Source organism: Lepidochelys kempii, chromosome 2 (genome assembly GCF_965140265.1).
Source record: "Lepidochelys kempii isolate rLepKem1 chromosome 2, rLepKem1.hap2, whole genome shotgun sequence".
In the NCBI taxonomy this organism is placed as follows: Eukaryota; Metazoa; Chordata; order Testudines; family Cheloniidae; genus Lepidochelys; species Lepidochelys kempii.
This window is the reverse complement of record NC_133257.1, coordinates 45,742,356-45,763,977: the sequence shown is the minus strand read 5'-3', so window position 1 is coordinate 45,763,977 and position 21,622 is coordinate 45,742,356. Positions and strand designations below refer to the sequence as shown.

Genomic DNA, 21,622 nt, shown 5'->3' with positions numbered 1-21,622 from the left:
ACTTGTTCAAAGCCACAGAGGCAGTTGGTGGCAACCTGTGAATAGAATCCTGATGTCCAGTGCCACCTTCCTCTGGTGATGCTGCAAAATGCAAACATTTCAGAGGTGCCTTAAAAAGCTTGTATGGGCCCCCCAAAAGATGGATCCTGGACCAAGTTCCCAGTCTGAACCAGGAATTGATTTTTGTTATCTACCTCCACCACTATATCTGGGCTGCTGCTGACCACTCATTTCTCCTCCCTATAATAGGGATTATCTTCCTAAAGCGACTGATAAAATTTGCCCAGATCTTCACCTTCTAGCTCTTCCCTTCTCCTGATCTCCTACTTACTCTTTATTTGTTAGAATCCCACAGACTTTAGTGCTATCTGCTCCAACCAACCACTTCCTTCTCTATCTTGAGCCAGTTGCACTGTGGCCATTAGAGCTACTGTTAAAAACTCAGTGTTTGCCAGATAGATCCTATGTAGTTACTACAGAGTTATTTCCTGTTTTGTGTCGGGGAAAACTGGTAGCTACTGGTAACTGTTGGCAAACTCAGACTTTTTAATGGCAACTATTGCATTTTGTAATATTTCCCACATTTAAATGTACTTCATTGTACATTGCATGCCTAGGAGCTACCCCGAGGTATGTAAGATCACAGTGCAGCATGGTGGTATTCATCACAGTCAGGTATTCATCACGGCAGGAGGAAGGAAATAGGATGGAATACTTGAGGAAAGGGAGACAGGGGTGTAGAGCAACAGGAAGGACACATACTAGGCAGTTAGAAATGTTGAAAGGTATTAGATTAGCTTGTCCCTTATGCCTTAGTCAAGGAGTCTTCACCTTCCTTCCTCCACCCATCTTCCTGAGCAAGGAACAGGGCCAATTAAAAATTACCCAGACGAGCCAAGGAATTCTCAAAGGGCTCAGAAAAGGATCAACCCTCTTGAGGCACAATCTGTCCCCAAGATCCTCCAGATTGTTGCAGTTCCACATACACACATCCCCAACCCAGGCCACTAGCTAAATGCTTCGGTTGGCCCGTTATACTTAACTTGTGTGAAGGAATTGCAAACCTCAAGAGAGAGCATTCAATTTCCTGGAATTAGGTGTCTTGATATGTTCCTTGTTCTCATTACTCCTGGGGATTGGAGAAGGGCAGAGAAGCAGTATGGGGGAAGGGGAGATGAGGAAGACACCACTGGAAATGGAGTAGAAGGAGCTCCTACTGAAAGAAAGTGTCTGTGGTGTTCTATTTTACGCTTGAGCCTCTGCAGGAGAGAATAGTCTTGCATTGGTAGGGAGGTGGACAGGCTGGGATAATGGTTACCTCCTACATCAAACTCTGTCATACCGAAATATCAAGGCTCTTCCACATATATCTGTTTTCCAGTGGTAACGTCATACTGTCTGAATTTCATTAATCATGCCAAGAGGCTTGTGGCTCATCTGTTGTTTTGTTTATAATGAGGAGGAGCTGTGTAGCCTTTGGATTTATCTCTCTTTGCAGTGTTTGATGTAGATTTTTAAATTAGGTACTTGCTTTCCTACTGTTTCATGTGCTGTGCACTCACAATGTGGATGATAATTTGGTAATACATGATAATAAGGCGAACCTTTTTGTTTTTTCAATTTTAGAATTTCCGCAAACTCAGTGATCACGATGAAGTGTGAAGTCGACATGACACAGGGTGGCTATTTTGATCTGCTAACATACAGAATGAACTACGCCATTGCTTTTCCTTACATCTTTTTTTGTGAGATCATGTAGGTAGTATTTTGTATGCCAAATATGTTTAATAGGCAATCAGTGCTACCAAAGATTTCTCCTCAGCTACCGCTGCTGAGAGAGTGTTCATACAATGGATTGTTCTATTGTGGATATATTAGTATTTTTGTACACTTTTAGATACAAAATATTAGAAAGCAGACATGGGATAGCAACCTTTTAAAGTGATTTATATTGTTTTAGCTCATTCTATAGTAACTTAATTTGTAATGCACAACTATAGTTTTGTGCATGGAAGAATAAGACATTATGAACTTTAGCAAATGATCTGTAGTGACTGGTGCGGTATATGCAGCGTACCATATACAAAACCCAATTTTGTTTCAAATGTCTGCTTTAATCCTTTTCTTCTTAAAACCAAACACATGCAATAGCAACATCATATTGTATGACCCTGTGCACCTAACCCAGTCCTGCATTTCTTGTACACTTAATCCTTCTTTACTATTTAATGCCCAATGGGAGGTCAGTGGGCATTTTGAGTGTGCAAAGAATATACTGGCTTAGTATATGTTATCATGTCTCCCTCCAGAGACCAGTGCCAGTGACTATTACAGCTTGCTATTTTGTTAAACCAAAGGAGTTCTTTAGTTCAAGTGGAAGAAGAGGCTTTTATTTTTGGTTCTAAAGGTCCCAGGTTTGATCCTCACTGGTGCATGTGGAGTCTGCATATGTATGTGACTCTGGCTCAATACACAATCTCAGGCCCAAGAATATTATGGGCCACATTCTCAATTGGTATAAATCCACATAGCTCCATTGACTTTAATGGAACTGCACAAATTTACACCACTTGAGAATCTAGCCAAAACATCACATCATGGAACAGATTTTCAAAAGTGCACCTAAAATTGCACATGCAGGACATACATTTTAGTGGGAAAAATGAGCAATTGCCCACTACGCAGGTGGGATAATGGTGTTCCGCTGCCCAGCTGCACATGTAAATGTGGATCTTGTACATAGAAGCAGATGCATGAACATTTTCAGGGCAGCAATTTGAAAGTTTGGCCTTGTAAATTCTGGGCCAGATTTACCAGAGTAAATCAGTGTGTGCTGGAGTGGGGCAGTGTACAGCTTAATCTGTCCCTCTGTAAAATTGAGAAATTGGCCTAATTTATAATTAACCTTATGATTAAAAAATGAAGTGATTACTAGAGTACACTGATAGCTGCTTGTTATCTAGTTCCTTCTTTCTAAAGGTAAATGTTAGTGTAGTTAAATTAAGCCCCCAAAGCATTGCAAAATAAGGGAAGATGACTTTTTGTAGCTAGTCTGAGGTACCTTCAATGCTTTATTTAAACTTTACTGATTTGCTATTTAGTCAGAAGTACTGAAGTCTGTCTCTCCCAAGAGATTATGGGTTCCACATCACAGAGATGGCACCCACTATTTAATTTTCAGGTAGTTCATTTATACTGTAATATGCTGGATAGTGTGTATGTAAATGATTGTTCCTTTACTGGATGCAATCACAGCTGCTCTATTGTTTGTTATGGGTGCTAACCTGTTAACAGTTAAAGGAAATTCTCTTTTAGTTCAAGTGCTACTGCTTGTTAGGAATCTGTCCTTCTGGAGCAGAATCATCTAGTTCTCTCTCTGTGTTCCAAGTGGCCATGATATGCAGCATAGTGACAACCAGGAGAAGGGAAGAAGAGGGCAACAGGTATGGATGGTCACAGGACCTCAAGGGGTAGGAATCTCATGTCGAGGGAAAGGCAGCCCCACTGGGGGACTAGTCACTCAAACCTCAGAAGAGGCACACCGAAAGGTTTATGAATCTGTCAGAGAACTAGGTTTGAGATTTGTACTGGCTTTGAGTTTCATCACAAAAGGTTTGAGATTTTAACATAATTTTTCATCAATTTTTTAAAATTTGCTAGGAAGAATTTGGCAACATTTTTGCCAGAATGGTTTCTTGTTTCAACCAGCCCAAAGTTGCCCTATTAGTTTGAGGTCTGACTTGAGTTTCATTAACATTTGCAAGGTGTTATAGATTGTTGTAAGCTGCTGTGACAGTCAAGACCATAACACACAAGTCACATTACAACTGAAAACAATGTGCAATACAGAGTAAGATTATTCCAAAAACACCTACAACATACCATGCTGCTATGTATTTGTGTATCTGCGATATACACAGAATGCAAGAGAAATGCGCTTACGTTAAAGGGTTCAAGAAACCCACAGTTCAAATATGTATCTTGAAATATGTTGGATAATGTTGTTTATGGTTATAGGTATTGTGTGGTATTTGTTGATCTGTAAAACAACTGCAGTAAAAAGGGAGGGTCAAGTAAGTTATATAGCCCATCTTACTTAAAAAAGAGAAAACAAGAGGAAACAGGGGGCATATATTCCCCACTACCACTCTCCCAGCCTCACTCCGAGCTGTGGATTCCTTCTCCCGCCGACTTAAAGAGGTAGGGAGGGTGAAAGGAAAGTGAGCAGGACACATTACTTCTAAGAGTTATTTTGGCAACACAGAGAGAATGGTAGTGTCAGGCTGCCCTGTTCAGATGGAAGGAAACAGGCAAGATCAAAGTCCAGGCAGCCAGTTCCTGGCAGCAGAGTCTAGCTAGACTTTCCCTGCTACACCAACCCCAACCAGTTATCTCCAGCAGATGTGTGTATTGCAGGAGCCTAGGGAGTATCACTGCTTCCCAACCCTCTGCATGTCTATGCCAAGGATGGCTTTTCCCTCATGTTTGTTCTGTCCCTTTGCCTGATTAATAAAGATTTAGGGGAATGGAGGTGTATAATTCAGTATTTCGCAGGATGTAGGGGAATCCTGGAGTTGTTTCCCTCACTGCCTTGCAGATGGTCAGAAGTTTCTTAGTCAGACATCACTGAGGTTGCATTTATACATGTTTTGTAAAGGGTTGATTAATAAATGTTAAAAGCATGTTACAGGCATGAATAGTATTACAGGTAGTTGTAAGTACATCAGTGTTCTAGATGGTTGCAAGCAACCTGTTGCCTTGTTGAACTTTAACAGTCTGTAACAATTGATTAATCATTTACTAAAACAGCTATTAATTTATTAACCCTTTGTAAACTTAACTGTGGAAGCACCACTTGTAGTTCTGTAGTTAAGTTTTGCATATAAATGATCCCCTTCTTTATCTATGAAAGATGCAGCATCTCCTCCCCAAAACTACAGCATTTGCTCTTTGAGTAAGGGGGTGTATTTTCTGAGAACTTTAAAATAAATTGATTGAGTTTAACTTAGAAGATAATTTAAAAAGAGGGTTATTTAAGAAATTCAGCACTCAGGATCAGACCATTTTTTATCTTGAAGTACCTTAATAATGGAACAACAAACGTGCTTCAGACTTCACTTATTGTTAAAACTCACTGAAATCTTCTGCATAAGCTTCATTTGAAAACATTTAGTAGGATTAATGTTCATTTCTCCTTGTTATTCTTCATAACTAAAAGATCCTCTTACAACAGATGCCAACAAATAATATCCTACTACAGAGAATTCAACACAGAACTACCCTCTTTCCAAATAGTTTCCATTTCATTTATTTTCAGTGAGAATGAGATAATGCCTTGCTGTATGCAGCGTTGTTGTAGCTGTGTTGGTCCCAGGATATTAGACAGACAAGGTGGGTGAGGTAATATCCTTTATTAGACCAACTTCTGTTGGTGAGAGAGAAAAGCTTTTGAGCTACACAGAGCTCTTCTTCAAGTCTGGGAAAGGATTCAGAGTAGCAGCCGTGTTAGTCTGTATCCGCAAAAAGAAAAGGAATACTCCTTTTCTTTTTGAAGTCTGGGGAAGATACCCAGAGGGTATGTCACTGTAGTTAGAAACCAGCAGCTGGCCCATACCAGATGACACGGGCTCGTGGGTTTCAGGCTAAGGGGCTTTTTAATTGCAGTGTAGACATTTGGGCTCGCGCTGCAGCCCAGGCTCTGGGACCCTTAACTCAAGCCTCACAACCCTGAGTCAGCTGGCACGGGCCAGCCGCAGGGTTTTAATTGCTGTGTAGACATGTCCAGAGCATCACAGACAAATACAGGATTGAACAGATAGCTTAACGTAAGTAATTTGCACATATTTTAAGGGACCATTCAAGGTGAAGTGACCCATTAGCACCCCTGTAGTCATAGGATATAAAGGGGATTCGTGGGTTAGACATTGTTGTAATAAGCCATAAATCCTGTCTTTATTAAGACCATGAATTTAAGCTCCCAGACTTGTCTTTTGAAATTGTTGTGCAGGTTTCCTTTGAGGATGAGGACTGATAGGTCATATATTGGGTGATTGCTTTGTGGAAAGTGTTCATGCATAGGTGAATAGGGTGTTTTTGTCTTTTGTCATTTGTCTTTTAACAACTATGACCCACATTTGATGGGGACCTCATCCTAAAGGAAATCTTTCTTGAATCCCCCCCCCCCCTTCTGGACTGCAAACAACCCCCCTAACCTCTCCAAGCTCATCAGAAGTAAGTTGCCCACAGACCAGGACACATCATCTCAAAGTGATGCCAGACCCTGCCAGAACAACAGATGCAAAACCTGCAAACATATCTCCACTGCTACAATGATCAACACACCTTTTAGGATTCAGGGGTTCTACACGTGCATATCACAACAGTGCACTAAAAATCCCAACAACAACTGTGTGGGTGAAATCAGACAATCACTACTCTCTTGAATGAACACAGGAAAATGATAAAAGACAAAAACCCCATATCACATGTAGGTGAACACTTTTCACAAAGCAATCACTCTGTCTGACATATCAGTCCTTATCCTCACAGGAAACCTGCACAACACTTTCACTTTATTATAGATTATCAGCAGTCTTCCCCAAGGCCAGCTGGCAGGATGCAGCAGAACTGAGACATACGTGCTCGTACGCTTCAGTAAAAGACTGCAAACTAGCTTCCCCAAAATTATTCAGCTGACTCAGCAGGGTATAGTGGGTGAAATTCACCCCTATTCAGAGGGTCAGTACAAAATCTATGCACTATTTACTAACTTTTCCTGGTTTATTGGCCTTGTGCTGGCCCACTGCACATGGGTGAATTTCATCCAGTAGAATGTAGGGACTTAGTTATTGTACCTATTGAGCCAGACAGTTGCCTTTCCGTATTCTAGCCTTATCTGAACACCCCTGAAACACCTGGAGACCTGCCACTGTATTAGGTAATAGGGTTTTTAGATAAGTGAGGTTTGGATAAATGTGTTTGTCCTGAAGTCTTGGTGAATTCCCTCAACTCCCATTCAAAGGCATTTCAAAGGGAGCTGGGGTCAACAGGCTAGAGGAAGCTTCATGTTTACTATTAAACAAGTAAAGGAGGCATATAATAATGAAGTAAATGGAGGCTCTGGGTGCTAAGCGCCTTTAAAAATAAGGTCACTAATTTAGGTGTCTAAATATTAATGTAGATGCCCAACTTTGCACTCCCAAGTCTCAAAGCAATAAACTTAGACTTCATGTAGCTTATGAAAATCAGTAGTACAGTATTTGGAGTTTTGGTATGTGGCACTTTATAGGAGGGCATTGTCTTGTATTTGTTTTCAAGAGGAGGTTAGTATTTTCAGAGCTCTTATATTTGACATTTTGGTGTTTCCTTTTTTAGGCATTAATCCCAAATCCCCATAATTTGAATTATGATTTTCCCCTCTTAGAATGTGTCTTTCGACAGTTATTTAAAACACGGCTATCAGCTTCTACTTCTTAAAGCAATAGCATTTCACTCATTCCAAAACAAAGCAAGTGAAGATTAAAAAAAAATAGAATTTGAAACCAGTGTTAAGAAACAAACATGGTGAAAATTATAAATTAGGCATAAAATATGTAGTAAGGGGAAGATTGTTAACATTATATTTATGCAAATTAAATGTCCTTAATTTTCATCATATATCTTTCATTGTAAAGGTTATTTGCCCTGATTCTATGATTCAGGTGTCACAAGGTCTCGCTTTAGCTGCTTTGCCGTAATTTATTTGACAGCACTATATACTATAAATATATAATGTAATGAGGAAAGGTATCTTCATTGTTTAATGAAAACCTTAATGTGTCAATAGTGTGTATGGATATTGTTTGACATTTACTGGTTACAAAAATAAATTAATGAATTGGTGAACATACCGTATCCCTCGAAAATAATGCACTCCTATGCAGGGAAGCATACTTCCCTCTCTCTACAGAAAGTGCTCTCTCATAAATAAATGAATGAGTACCGTTCCAGTCTGGATGTTAAATGGTGCTTTCATCATTAAGATGGATTTTTAGTAAAGATCACATAATCTGCACATTGCCATATGTTGTACAATACATTTAACTTGGATTTTTTTTGTTTGTAATTTTTTGTATTAGCCTATGCAACAATACATTTATATGGAAATAAATTGAAACATGGAAATTTACAAGTGGAAGGTGAAAAATGTCCTCATTATTTCAATACTTAACAGGTTTTACACTGAGTACTAAACACTCTGTAATGATGTATGATGCCTTCTCTAGCCTCATAATGTATTAAATCTTATTAAGGATATAGAAAAGTTGCACTATATCCAGAAGATCTGCTTCCTCATGGGTTGCAAGGAAACTCGCTTGGTAGATATTTCTTTCTACCTCCATGTAACCAAACACAGAAATCTTGGGCTGGGCTTTCAGAATGTGGCCTGTTTATTCATGCACACAGTTGACACATAGTCATTTGTATGTGCCGTTTTCTTTGCACTATTGCTTCTGTCTGCAAATGCTACAGACTGTATATGAAATAAAGAATAGGCCACTTGTACTTTGATTGAATTGGCCTCATTAGCACTGACCCCCCACTTGGTAAGGCAACTCCCATCTTTTCATGTTCTGTAATATATATACTGCTTACTGTATTTTTCGCTCCATGCATCTGATGAAATGGGTTTTAGCCCACGAAAGCTTATGCCCAAATACATTTGTTAGTCTCTAAGGTGCCACAAGGACTCCTTGTCGTTTTTTCTGATATAGACTAACCGGACTACCCCGCTGAAACCTATATGCAGTTTGTATATGTTAAGGGAGGTTACATAAATATATTCTCTCATTTGCGTAAGTAAGGAAAAATGCACCAAACGTTGTGCTTGGTATAAATGGAGGCAAGGTTCTAACTGGATCTAGACTGTTCTTAGTGTAGCAGATGACAGAATGAGAAGTAATAGTGTCAAGTTGCATTCGGGGAGGTTTAGGTTGGATATTAGGAAAAACTTTTTCACTAGGAGGGTGGTGAAACACTGAAATGCGTTACCTAGGGAGGTGGTGGAATCTCCTTCCTTAGAAGTGTTTAAGGTCAGGCTTGACAAAGCCCTGGCTGGGATGATTTAGTTGGGGATTGGTCCTGCTTTGAGCAGGGGATTGGACTAGATGACCTCCTGAGGTCCCTTCCAACCCTGATATTCTATGATTCTAAGGTTAAGATCCCTTTGAAAATTTGGCCACTTCAGACTAACAGACTAATTTTCCCATGCCTTTCAATTTATGAAGGCATTTACTTCAAGGCAAAGTGAGTGCAACACACTGCCATGCTGAGCTGGTAGTATTTTACACTCACTTTTACACCAAGGGTAAATTACTTCAATGGTGTAAATCAGTATTGAATTAAATGGGAAGTATTTTGGCCTCCGTTTTTCTTCCTGTTACTAAAGGCTATTTTTCTGAGCTATGCTACACTAGTAGACTCTGTTCAGCAAAATATAGGGGAGGTATGGAGCCTAATCCTGATTCAAGAACTCAAATCATACATTCTGTTGTGGTCCGAGAATCCATCATCTTAACGTAGGCTGTACTTAGAGACTACTCTTGAAGTAAAATACAAGTGTTAGAATGATACCACAGCCTAGCCCCAATTATTGAGAAGGCATCGCAGCACCCAACTGTGTGCATGAATAAAAAGTTGTCAAGAGCACAGCCATGAAGCTGAATCCTAGACTCAGATCCCATCACCTGCCAAATAGAGTGCTGCCAGTCAATCATCTTTCCACTGTTATCCATTATGGCCTGGTAAAAGTTCTTGTATGATTGATAAATTGGGGGGAGGGTGAATGAGTTATTCATTAAACGTTCAGAAAACAGGTTTATGAAGGCTTGAGGCCTGATTCTGCTCTCTCAGTGGTTTGTGCTATTTTGACTTTTGACTGATATCTGAGTTAGTGAGATCAGAATAGGCCTACTACCTTGAATGATAGGAGTGCAGTCTCCAGGCCAGTTTAGTACTAGGCCTTTGTTGAGATTACCAGTTAATGTTGTCAGTTGTGGATGGTCTTTTGAGATGGCTCCTGAACATCTATCAAATAGTAATAACTGTGCTTCCAACCTTTGCTGAACTTGCACCAGCAACCAGAGGAGTGAACCTGCACTAAATTCACAGTCCAATACGCCAGTCAGCCAACTCTTACTCAGACACACAACATCAGCCAGCCAGCAGGCCCCTACTTACTTTCTTTAATATGTGATGCTCACAGACACGAAGAAAAACACATGCCTTTAATCTGAATGGTTTATTTTAGATTAATGAAAAAAAAAAAAACCCAAGCAAGAAAGAGTAAAAGTAAAACCACCATGAGAGAACACAATGTGTGTGCTTGACAGTTTTGGCAAATCTTGCAATTTTACCATGAGTCTCACAATATCTGATGTTTTTTCTTAAAGCCTCAGCTTCTGGTATCCTGTGATTAGGTGAGAATCTCAGCTTTCCTTTGGGAAAAAAAATGTTTCAGTCCCTCACAATTGCAGAGAAAAGCAAGAAGAGTTGCCATAAGTGGACCTTAAAGTCTAAAAGACCAGTAGGTACATAAAAAGAATCTAATGTTTAGTTAAAAAAAACCCTTATGATTTTTAATTCACGATTGTTTGAGGCTTGACTTGTGATTTGTGACTAGAGGTGGTTGGGAATACTGCCCCTCTGCATAGGTTCCAATAGCTTTGAGAACAACATGGCTGTTGAAATCTACAAATGGGAAGAGTTTTTAGAAATGTAATGGTGCAGCACACAGAAAACAAAAGACCTCACAATTCCACCTAGCCATCAGCCATCACTTTCCTTTCTGTCACTTTCTATCTTTCCTCCTCACATATACACACACCAGCCAGCATCCAATCACTCTGGAGACTACTTCCTCTGGGTTATGGATTGGATCAGAATCTTCCTTCTTTTTCTCCCCCAGGAGCTGGGAGGCACTTACCCTGTGTTCACTGGTTCAGCCTTGGGAATAAAACCCTGGGCAAATAGTCATTGCTTTTTGTCTTGCTTGCCTTCAATGATAGACTCATAGAGTCTAAGGCCAGAAGGGACAATTAGATCATCTAGTCTGACCTCCTGAATAACACAGGCCATTACATTTCACCAATGAAGAGGAATGTGTAGTGTTTCTCAGACCATTAGCCTTGGAAGGCACTAAAGACAAGTCACGGGGAGTCAGGTGCCCAAATACTTTTTGAGGATCTCAGTGAAGTGGCAGCCATGGATCAGGGAGCAGCAACCAACTTTGCAAGGCTGGCACTGCATTCAGATGTAGTGGAGAATAGGGGACTTTGGCCCAGATCATCTAAAGGTAGTTAGACACCGAACTGGCACCAGTAGAAATTAGAGCAGCAGGGTCTTTACCCTAATCTCTGCCACGGGTCCATTTACCTTACACTGCGATGGACCAGAGAATTCATCTGTTAGTATGTGTTAGTATGTGTTAGTATGTGTTAGTATGTGTTAGTATTTGTTAGTATTTGTTAGCTATGTTTACATCATTGTTAGCAGACCATTGACACCCAGGCTGGTGACTTCCCCATTGGTCGTACACTGGATATGTTTTGTAGATATCAAAATAAATTAATTAGGTGGCATAAAGCACTGCAGGTGAAAATGAACAGACACTATTTAGCACCGACTAGTCCAGAAAAGACTCTATAGCATTGCTGATAGTAATACCATTTGTTGTTGCTATCCAGCTCTGCGAGCAGCATTGCCCAGATCTTCCATTAGAAGCTTTGGCTTAGCATTGAGATCTATATCAATGCCAAACTCTCTCTGTTAGCTGGAATCCCTAGGAGACACAGCAGGCTTCAGGTTTCCAGTGACAGCAATGCTATTACTGCCAATTAGCCACATTTAGAATAAAAACAAGCATTCAGTGTAGGCTGATTCTCTAGCCATATTTTGTTTTAAGTAATGGAGGCTCTGAAGCGTACGAATACAGTATTTGTTTAGCATGTATACGGGACCCCTAGCTGTATCACTTACACAAAATGAGACAATTGATCATAAAAATTGTTTTTTTCCCCTGTCGTTTGTTACCATTGCTCAGTTCATTGTGTCTCACATTTGCTTGTATACTTCTCAGGATAGAAACAGTGTCATCGCATATGGGCTCTTTGGTGCCTACCATGCTTTTGGGAAACATACATAGTAAATAAATAATAACAGCCTGGCAGCAGCTGTGAGCATTATATGCTATGGTGGCCATTAACATTTAGATACTGTCCCTGCCCTGTCCCCTAATAAAGGGAGGGAGGAAGATATACACACACAGGAGAACAATGTTGGAATATTGTAAAAGGATCGAGATTTAATAGGTCTTTTCCAGCTCTAAATGCTATGATTCTGGACAATTTATCTTAAACTACCAGTGTTCAGGAAATTCAGAACTAAGGCTGAAATGGCACCTGTCACTCATTTTTGGAAATGATTGCCTGTTTACCCTTTTAAAAAAGTGAGGTTGCTCATGGATGTGTTGCATTATACTGCTCTTTGCCAAGGTACTATAGCTGACATTAGGGTACGCTTTCTGCGTGTTGCCTGGCGTTTAGATACACAACTACCATTAGCACTAATAGGATTTGTGTGACTATGTCCCAACACAAAACAGTCATTATTTATTCCACAATACGTAACATCACCCAGTACTAGATATTTCCGCAACACTTAGGAAGTATCAGGTAAGTTTAGGGCAAAGTCAAGTTCGGTCCTTTAGCCTGAATTCCTTGGCTCTTGTATATTTAAGACAGTCCCTTATTATTTTAACATAGATTTTTTTGTGTGAATTAACAACCAAATCCATTATGGAAACCAATTTGCCAAAGGGCTGACACCAGACAAAGCCTGAGGCAGCTAGGGAACTCTGGGATACAACATCTGTTCCATAAAATTTAATTCAGACATTCCAAATCTTTGCCTGTTCATCGCTGCTTTACAGGTTCTCAAACAGCTACTTTTCTCCTCAGGACATGCAAGTTCTGACAAAGACCCATGAAGGCCAATTGTCTCCTTTAATTCTCCCAGGCTAAGCCAGTTAAAGGGATGCTGTGAGGCTACATGGTGCTTTGACATATTTAAAGGGGGAGAAAAAAACCCCACTTACCACATTGATTTGTTTCTTAAGGTATATTTTCATTTTTTTGTTTATTCAGTGTTGAATTTCACATCTATTTAAAGTACTGCATCTACCTTATGAGTCAAGCTGCTTTATATTTTATGGACCCAGCTTAGTAATTTAGCTGATGTGTAAATGCTCTCAATTACTAATTGGTGGTGCTTCCTATGACATAACACAGACTGACTCAGAAAGTAGCAAATGCTGCTATTACCCATAATAGATCCACCTCATCTCAAAGATTTGAGGCCAAAATTATCATTTGGTGTTCCTGCAGATTCAAATATACCTTCTGCCCTGTGTTGAAATTAGAAGAATTTGTCTATGTGATATATATTGAATTGAAGACCCTGTTTTCAATATTTCTGTGGAAGTTTTTACATTCAGTATTTACATTACAGTGACTATTTACTGGGAGAGGTCAAGGTGGTAAAAGATTTCTTCGTGGGGACTGGTCCAGTTTTGATGTTTTAAAATAGTTATTACTTGGCTCAAACATTACTTTTTGGAGGAACAGCTACTGCCTCTGAGCCTGATTCTGTAAACCCTCTTCACACAATACTCCCATTGATGTCAGTGGCATTTTTGGGTATATGGAGATGGCAGGATTAGCCCCTGTGTTTGGTGTTATTACTATGAAAAGTGTTAGAGTATAACATTTTAATACAGTATCTGACCCCTTTTTCAGGCCATTTCAAGCTGGTAAGATGTTGCATGCAGGCCGCTGCCTTCCCATCTTACATTGTTTCCCAATGCCGCGGCCACCGGACCTCTGGTTGCAGGATTTGGTGGGGGAAGTTTTTGTTTTATTATGCCCCATGCAGGTTCCAGGGCAGCTGAGGAGATGGTATGTGCTGTTCAGCTTCCTGGGTTCATCAGTAATCTCCCTGGACTCCAAGATGCTTTTCCTTGTGACAGCTTGGTGTCTGGGGAGGCGCAATGTGGCTGGCTCAGGACTCCTCTGGGTGTGTGTGGGGGGCTTGGGGCACTTCCGGGCAGGTGGGGAGGTGCTCAGGCCTCCCGCCTACATGGGGCTTCTCTGGCTCGGGGGGGCACCAGGCAGAAGGGGTGGAGCTGGAGGCTAGCCTCCCCAAAGAGGGGCTCCGCCTGCCACCCAGGTCTGTAACGTTCTATTACACCAGCCACTTTTTAAAAAGTTTTATTTTATTTTACTCATTGGTAGTTTCTCCTCATAATCTTTCAAAATGGTTATTCCCTTCCGATTATGCTGTCCGTTTCCATTTATTTTCCCCTCCCCCTGCTCCCACGCCTGGGATGTTTTCAACAAAGTTGAAACTAGCATAACTCTTTTCTGTCATGTTTTGATAATTTCCATGTTTACGCAAAAGCATAATGATGTCAATAGATCTCTTGGGATAGGGTCTGTTAGTAGAATCTCACCCACCCACTCCTGTAAGAAGCCTCTAACCTATGTCTGAGCTATTGAAGTTTTCAAATCGTGGTTTAAAGACTTTGAAGTGCAGAGAATCCTCCAGCAAGTGACCCGTGCTTCTAGACATTCCTCACTATATAACAACTTCAAAATTTGGGATCAGGCTACCTAACAGTTGTTCTATTCAAAGTGAGTTGGAACCATGCTGCTGTTACAATCAAAGATGGATCTGAACCTAACTATGTTGATTAGAAGAATCCCAAACTTTGGGAAGGTGTTCAGAATCCAGACACAGATCTGTATCTGAATATCACACTTAGCCCCATATTTAGGCTTACAGAACAAAAAAATAAATGCTCACCACCACCTAAGTATAATACTGGATCAATCTCTCATTTGGAGAAAGATACTGTATTAAAAGAGGGAGAATGGAAAAAATAAAAAAAGTATATAAAATGAGAAATACTGTCAAAGCATTTGCTTTAGCTACAAGGATCTAAGTAATGTTTAGATTTTGTGTTTACAAAACTATAGAGGTGTAGTGCTCACTTAAAACACATCAGCACACGAAGAGTTAATGAAGTCAAAGTATAGAAAATGTGGGAAATGGGAACTTGAGGAAACATCCCAAGGCATAACATGCAAAACCAGTTTTGCTAATCAAAGTAGTATTGTGAACTTGGCTAACAGTCACTTTAATGAAAGACCTTCATTGTTATCCAGCTCCTTAACAAAGTTCAAAAGTATATATTGTGTATATAAATTCCAAAATATCGACTATTTAGTATTGAAGGCTTGGACCCCCTTTGTCACAAGAGAAACCAAAGGATTATGACCTATTGAATTCCCATGCTTTGGACCTGTCCAGATGAGATAGCTAATTTCTTGGTATTTGCATTCATAGAATTGTAGACCTAACTTGATTAATCAAGATTAAAAGAGAATTAATTTTGTTTTATGATGAATTAAGCAGAATAAACTTCCTTTGCACAAAGCCACTGAACCAGAATAATCAAGCTAACTCTCTGTATATATTTAATTTACATCTAATTGCCCAGCATTTCCTAAATACTGTGACAAAGCTTTGTCCTTGCCCCCATGGATCCCACGTTTCCTGGCGGATTTCGCTAGCCTCAGAGGCTCACTGTGACCCTCCACATAACCCTTCTCTCTCTAGAGACAAGGGTCACAGTCTACTGAGCCATTTTCATCATAAGCCAGCAAGGGAGGTGAGGAGAAGTTATCCTTCCTTGCACAGGCTCTGTTGTCTCCCAGTCTCAGTGATTAATCAGGGGGCAAAGGGGGGGGGGGGAAGCCCTGGCCCACCCTCTACTTCAGGCTCCAGCCCAGGGACCCTAATAGTATCAGCTACGGTAGCTGACCTTTTAGAAACATGACATGTACAATTCCCTGGGCCACTTCCCCCACAGCAGCCCTCACTTCCTCAAGCTCCACTTCACCCTTACCTCAGGGCCTCCTTCCTTGTGCCTGATATGGTACTACTCAGCCTCTCCAACAGCGCAACTTCCTCCCACAGCTCCTGACATGCACCCCCACCTGACTAACTGGGAGGCTTTTAACTAGTTTCAGCCAGCACCTGATTGGTGTCCCAATCAACCTAGCCTTCTCCCTGCCTTCTGGAAAGTTCTTAATTGGCCCCAGGTGTCTTAATTGACCTGGAGCAGCTGCCATTTCACTTATCCTGGTACCAGGGATTTGTTTAGTCTGGAGCTAATAAATCTATCTTCCACTACTTTTCTATAGCCATCTGGCCTTGCCCTGTCACAATACATAGATACTCCCTCCCTCCGCATTTCAGAAGAGCCTACACTTTTTGAAAGCTTTCCATAATGCCCATTAATACTTACCTTTACTCACCCAGGAGGAAGGCTGCCACATGTAACCAATAGAGCTAGCTTAGTCTTAACACAAGGGATCTACAGGCCTGTATCCTGTAAGACGCTGGCTTAAGCAAGTTAGCATAGATAAAATGGCCTGACAGTTACCCTGATTTGGGGGAACTGGGAAGGTACATAACGATACCAGGTAACTGCAGGAATATTCAACTGATACTAAGCTTGGATATTTTAGGATAAAATTGTTGGCAGATGTTTAACCCACAAACTTGCTTTAGCAACAGTTCATGTATATGGTAGTGAGCTAAAAGGCACCATTACGTTAACCTATAGGATACAGGTACCCCAATATTATGAGGGTGAGGAACTTAGATGTGACCTACCTACCAATCTGACCTGGTAGGCTGGGCAGCTGCATGAATATTCATGATAGTGTTCAGGCCCTATAAAAGGCCAAGCCACCATGTAGCTGGGTGGCGAGCTTTCCATCACTGACCCGTCAGCTCTTAATTGTCATAATCTGCCACCAACCTTTTGGCATGAGGTCTCGATCACTGGACTCACTTTTGCATGCCAGAAACAGGGTTGGTTCTTTGTGTCTTACCACCAGATCCCCATAGAAGGATGTGGGTATATGAGCATGTACAAAGGATGGTATTAAAGATATCTCCAATACTATATTACTACTATTTGTTTATGAGGTATTGGCTTTCTTGTTTTTACTGATTGTATTAATAAAAGTGGCTAAGGCTTTGCTTGCCCTCACTGTGAGGGCTGTTGCCATACACCCCAGGGTTCCCTCAAGATATTGAGCTTGTTAATTTTAATTCTGTTGTGTTTGATTCTGGGACTAGAATCTGGGACTAAACACCCAGTTTATTAAATTAGTAGCAGCTGGCAACCAATAAAGAATCAGGCTGCACACTCTATCGAGCAGCCAAGGTCTCAATGATCATTTCAGGACCAGAAAAATTGGATTATATGAGGGATTAAATATTGAATATTAATCTATTAATTAACCCCCCATCATGTCGAGTCTTTAGAAAGTTGACCCATAATTTAACCCAAAATGCAGGTTGTAAAAGATGGAAATTGGAGAAGAGCATTCATTATCCTAGCTAACAATAACTGTGGTTTTGAAGTATTTGAGTGTTTTGAAATGTCTGCATAGAGCTAAACCTGCAACTGCCACAGTGTCATGAGATGGGCTATTTCCAGCCATCGCCAGGCTGGGGTTTCTTGGGAACAAATCTACTAGTAAGGGAAGAGGCGAGCATGCTGGCCTACCCCAGAATGGTTTGTTAAGAGAGAGGAGTGGGACCAACGTAGGCCATCAAAAGAAGTGAATTCTCCAGGTTGCGCCATGAAGAGGGAGGAATTAGAGTCCCTTTGACCTTCCTGTTCCTGGCCAAGAAGACAATGTCATAATTCTGATCTTACAGACACTGTAAAAAATTAGAGTTGGTTGGAAAAAGATAAGTATATATCATTAAAAAATTCAAATTCATACATTTTCCTAACATTTGCTTTTTTTGTAGGGGGGGTACTTTTACAAAAAGTTTCTTCATTGCTGGAAAAACACTTTATTTTTTTCCACTTTAAAAAGGCGGTTGAAAATAAAAATTCACGAAAAAGTTGTGCATTTTCCTGCACCAAAATGAAACACTTTCTGAAAATTTTGAACGTTTTTCATTTTGAAATTTTACACACACACACACACACACACGTAAAAAGTCAACCAAGTTCCTGCTCATTTAGTCATCCCAAACGACAATGGTTAACACAGATTCTGAGGTGCTGCCACCATCCAATATAAAATGCTTGTCTCAGTTAAATAGATGCAATCTGACCCAAATCTTGTTTCAGACTTCATCAATGATCAACAGCAAAATGTTGTCATAAAACGTTTTATATATCTGCTTCAGGAACTTTCAGTATTCACCCACAGTTTTAAATGTGTTTCATTGTGCTTTTGCTCTTTTGTAATCACTTTCCACCAATATTTTTGTGGTTGAGTTTTGCAGACACTAGTTTCTCCTGGGGGCATTCTGCACCAAAAAATTAAAAATTCTGGGCTCAATATTTTAAAATTCTGCAAAATTCTGCAAATGTTATTTGTCAAAATAACACTACATAATCACACCAGTTTAAATTATTTTGGTAATTTATTTCAAAATACCTGTCAGCAAGTATGTCTGTAACAATACAGACACACACAAAAATCTGCCCAGGAGTAGAGAGTTAAAGAAACCTCTATGACAACCCAGTTCCTGTTTCTCTGCCCCCTTCCCCACCTGAGCCCAGCTGGGGGGCCACACACCCACAACCCCTTTCCCCCAGAGCCCATCTGAGGGGGCCCCCCAGCCAATACACCAGAACCCCTTCCTTCCCAAAGCCCAACCACAGGGCCCTCCCAGCCCAGATACCCGCACCACCTTCTCCCTTCCAGAGCACAGTGGCCTCCCCCAGCCCAGACACCTGTCCCCCTCTGCCACAGAGCCCAGGGATCCAGAGGGAGGAACAGCCTGATGTTCGATGCCAAATTTGCACAGTTTCCTTCATGCCGCCCTCTCCTTCCCTCAGGGCATGCTGGGAACTGGAGCTGCCAGGAACTTTCTAGCTCCCTCTCCATCCCCCCAGCAGTGTCTTTTATGAGCAAACTGGGCTCTGCCCAGTCCAGTGGCCCCTAGTGGCAGATAGCAGCACTGCAGCCAATTTCTGTGGGGGAAAGAAAAGGAGTATTTGTGGCACCTTAGCGACTAACCAATTTATTTGAGCATAAGCTTTCGTGAGCTACAGCTCACTTCATCGGATGCATACTGTGGAAAGTACAGAAGACGTTTTTATACACACAGACCATGAAAAAATGGGAGATTATCACTACAAAAGGTTTTCTCTCCCCCCACCCCACTCTCCTGCTGGTAATAGCTTATGTAAAGTGATCACTCTCCTTACAATGTGTATGATAATCAAGGTGGGCCATTTCCAGCACAAATCCAGGGTTTAACAAGAACGTCCGCCCCCCCCCCTTCCTCAGACGTTCTTGTTAAACCCTGGATTTGTGCTGGAAATGGCCCACCTTGATTACCATACACATTGTAAGGAGAGTGGTCACTTTACATAAGCTATTACCAGCAGGAGAGTGGGGAGGGGGGAGAGAAAACCTTTTGTAGTGATAATCACCCATTTTTTCATGGGGGGTTTGTGTGTATAAAAACGTCTTCTGTACTTTCCACAGTATGCATCCGATGAAGTGAGCTGTAGCTCACGAAAGCTCATGCTCAAATAAATTGGTTAGTCTCTAAAGTGCCACAAGTACTCCTTTTCTTTTTGCAAATACAGATTAATATGGCTGTTACTCTGAAACCTGTCATTATGTGGGGGAAAGGAAATTCTGCATGCACAATGTTAATTTCTGCAAAATTTTGCATTGTGCAGTGGTGCAGAAATCCTCCAGGAGTAACTGGTGTATGTGGACAATGGGTTTTAAAATCGCATGCACAAGTGTTCTTGGAATCTGAATTTTAAATGTACATAGGTGAATATTCATGCAAAAAGTGTCTGTGCATTAAGCCAATCTAAGAATGATACCATGTGATGTCTCCGACCAATCACACTAACCAATCAGTTTCAATAGCAAACAATGAATACACCAAACACTTGCTGAGAACTGTTTGCAATTAATCTATAATTTAAAAATGCAAAGGAAATTGGAATATTCTTTATCATAAATTGAGGAAGCTGTGATATGCTCACAGATATTTGATGAGCAGAAAGAGATTAAATTAATTGGATTCATTATTAACTCAGCTCTATCTATATCCAAAATTGTGTAGCTGGTTGAAAATTTTTCAACAGAATGCTTACTTGTTTGTTGAAAAATGTGATTTCATCAAAATGGACGTGTTTTGCGGGAACATGTTGATTTCAACAAAATTTTTGATGGGGAAAAAGTCAGAGTTCATTGTTTAGATCTTCTTGTTCTGATAATGTTGAAATATTCCATCTTGATAAGCTAAAATGTTGATTTGACTATTATTTTGACTCATCTTGTTTACACTTTAATATATTAACACACTAGCTTCACTGTTATATTTATGCATTATAATTTAATATACAATATGTCTGAATACTCTACACATACTTACTCTGTGGTAGAGTATCTCCTTATCCGTTAGTGTGTATTTACCCTCTTTATGAGGACATATGAATTATGCCCTCTCTTTAAATGATCAGACTCAGTGAAGCAAAGATCCCACCATCAATTTCAAACAGTTTATGCAAAGTATCTTTTCACTGACAATATCTTACTGAAAAATAAGACATTCCAGGAAAATAACCTAACAGACCCCATATAAAAAGTCTATTGTGTACTTTTAGTGTACTTTGTATAATTTTTGTCTATTTTCAGTGTACTTCATGTATTTTCTGTGTGATAACATTATTTAAATTTTAAGTATATTGGACTCTGTATAAAACTATGGGGAAACCAAAAGAGGAAAAAAATCAATTCAACCCCTATTTTCAATTGTGCTCCATCACTACTATACGCCCTCCAGTTTCTCCTGAGGTTTGTAGCCAAGCGCTGATCCATGACCATCTGTTTTTAATCTGTTACTCAAGATGATAGTCTGTGGATCAATGAACTCTGGCCATATTCTATAGAGAAACTGCAAAAAAAAATTTTTTTTGGAGAATTTCCAGCAAATAATAATGTTCATCAGAGACTTCTTTTTTCCCTTCCTTATCTCAAACTCCAGTTTTTCATAAAGGAACAGTATCTGAGCTGACTCTTCCAACAGCTGGTCCTGACATGATGCATTAGTGCCATCTAGCTAAACAAGTGAAGTCATAAATCTTTGAATTCTTAATTATGCTACCACTGCCCAAAGGAGTTTTGTGAGCTAACGACACTCAAGTGAGTGAGAGCACCATGACACTGACAACATTTCATTCTCAAAAAGATCATTTTTGCACTTTCTGCAGGAAGAACCTACCTGATATAAAAATTCCTTGAGACAAATTTTGAGAAGAAACAGAGATGGAGTCCTTTGCTTCAGTTAATGCACAATGGATGTAAAACATATGGAAACAAAAAAGAGAAGTAATAGGCAGTTGCTCTGTATGGGCCAAACTCATTTCTGACATAAAGTGAGTGTTGCTCCACTGAATACAGGTTGTCTTAAAAAGAAGGTGTAAACAGGAAATAAATATTACCACTTGCTGCTT

General features: G+C 40.3%; 1 protein-coding gene across 5 annotated transcripts in view; it reads left to right on the top strand.

The window, feature by feature from the left end:
- Nucleotides 1–21,622, top strand: part of SLC26A7 (solute carrier family 26 member 7) — a 795,003-nt gene that overhangs the window by 115,918 nt on the left and 657,463 nt on the right. For 4 of the 5 annotated variants that reach the window (XM_073330602.1, XM_073330601.1, XM_073330600.1 and 1 more), the window contains one exon: nucleotides 1,627–8,129. In XM_073330602.1, coding sequence (XP_073186703.1) covers nucleotides 1,627–1,662 — 36 coding nt within the window. In that variant the 3' untranslated portion in view covers nucleotides 1,663–8,129. Of the gene's footprint in view, nucleotides 1–1,626; nucleotides 8,130–21,622 lie in introns of those variants that run through there. The other variant, XR_012157133.1, reaches the window with a different exon arrangement.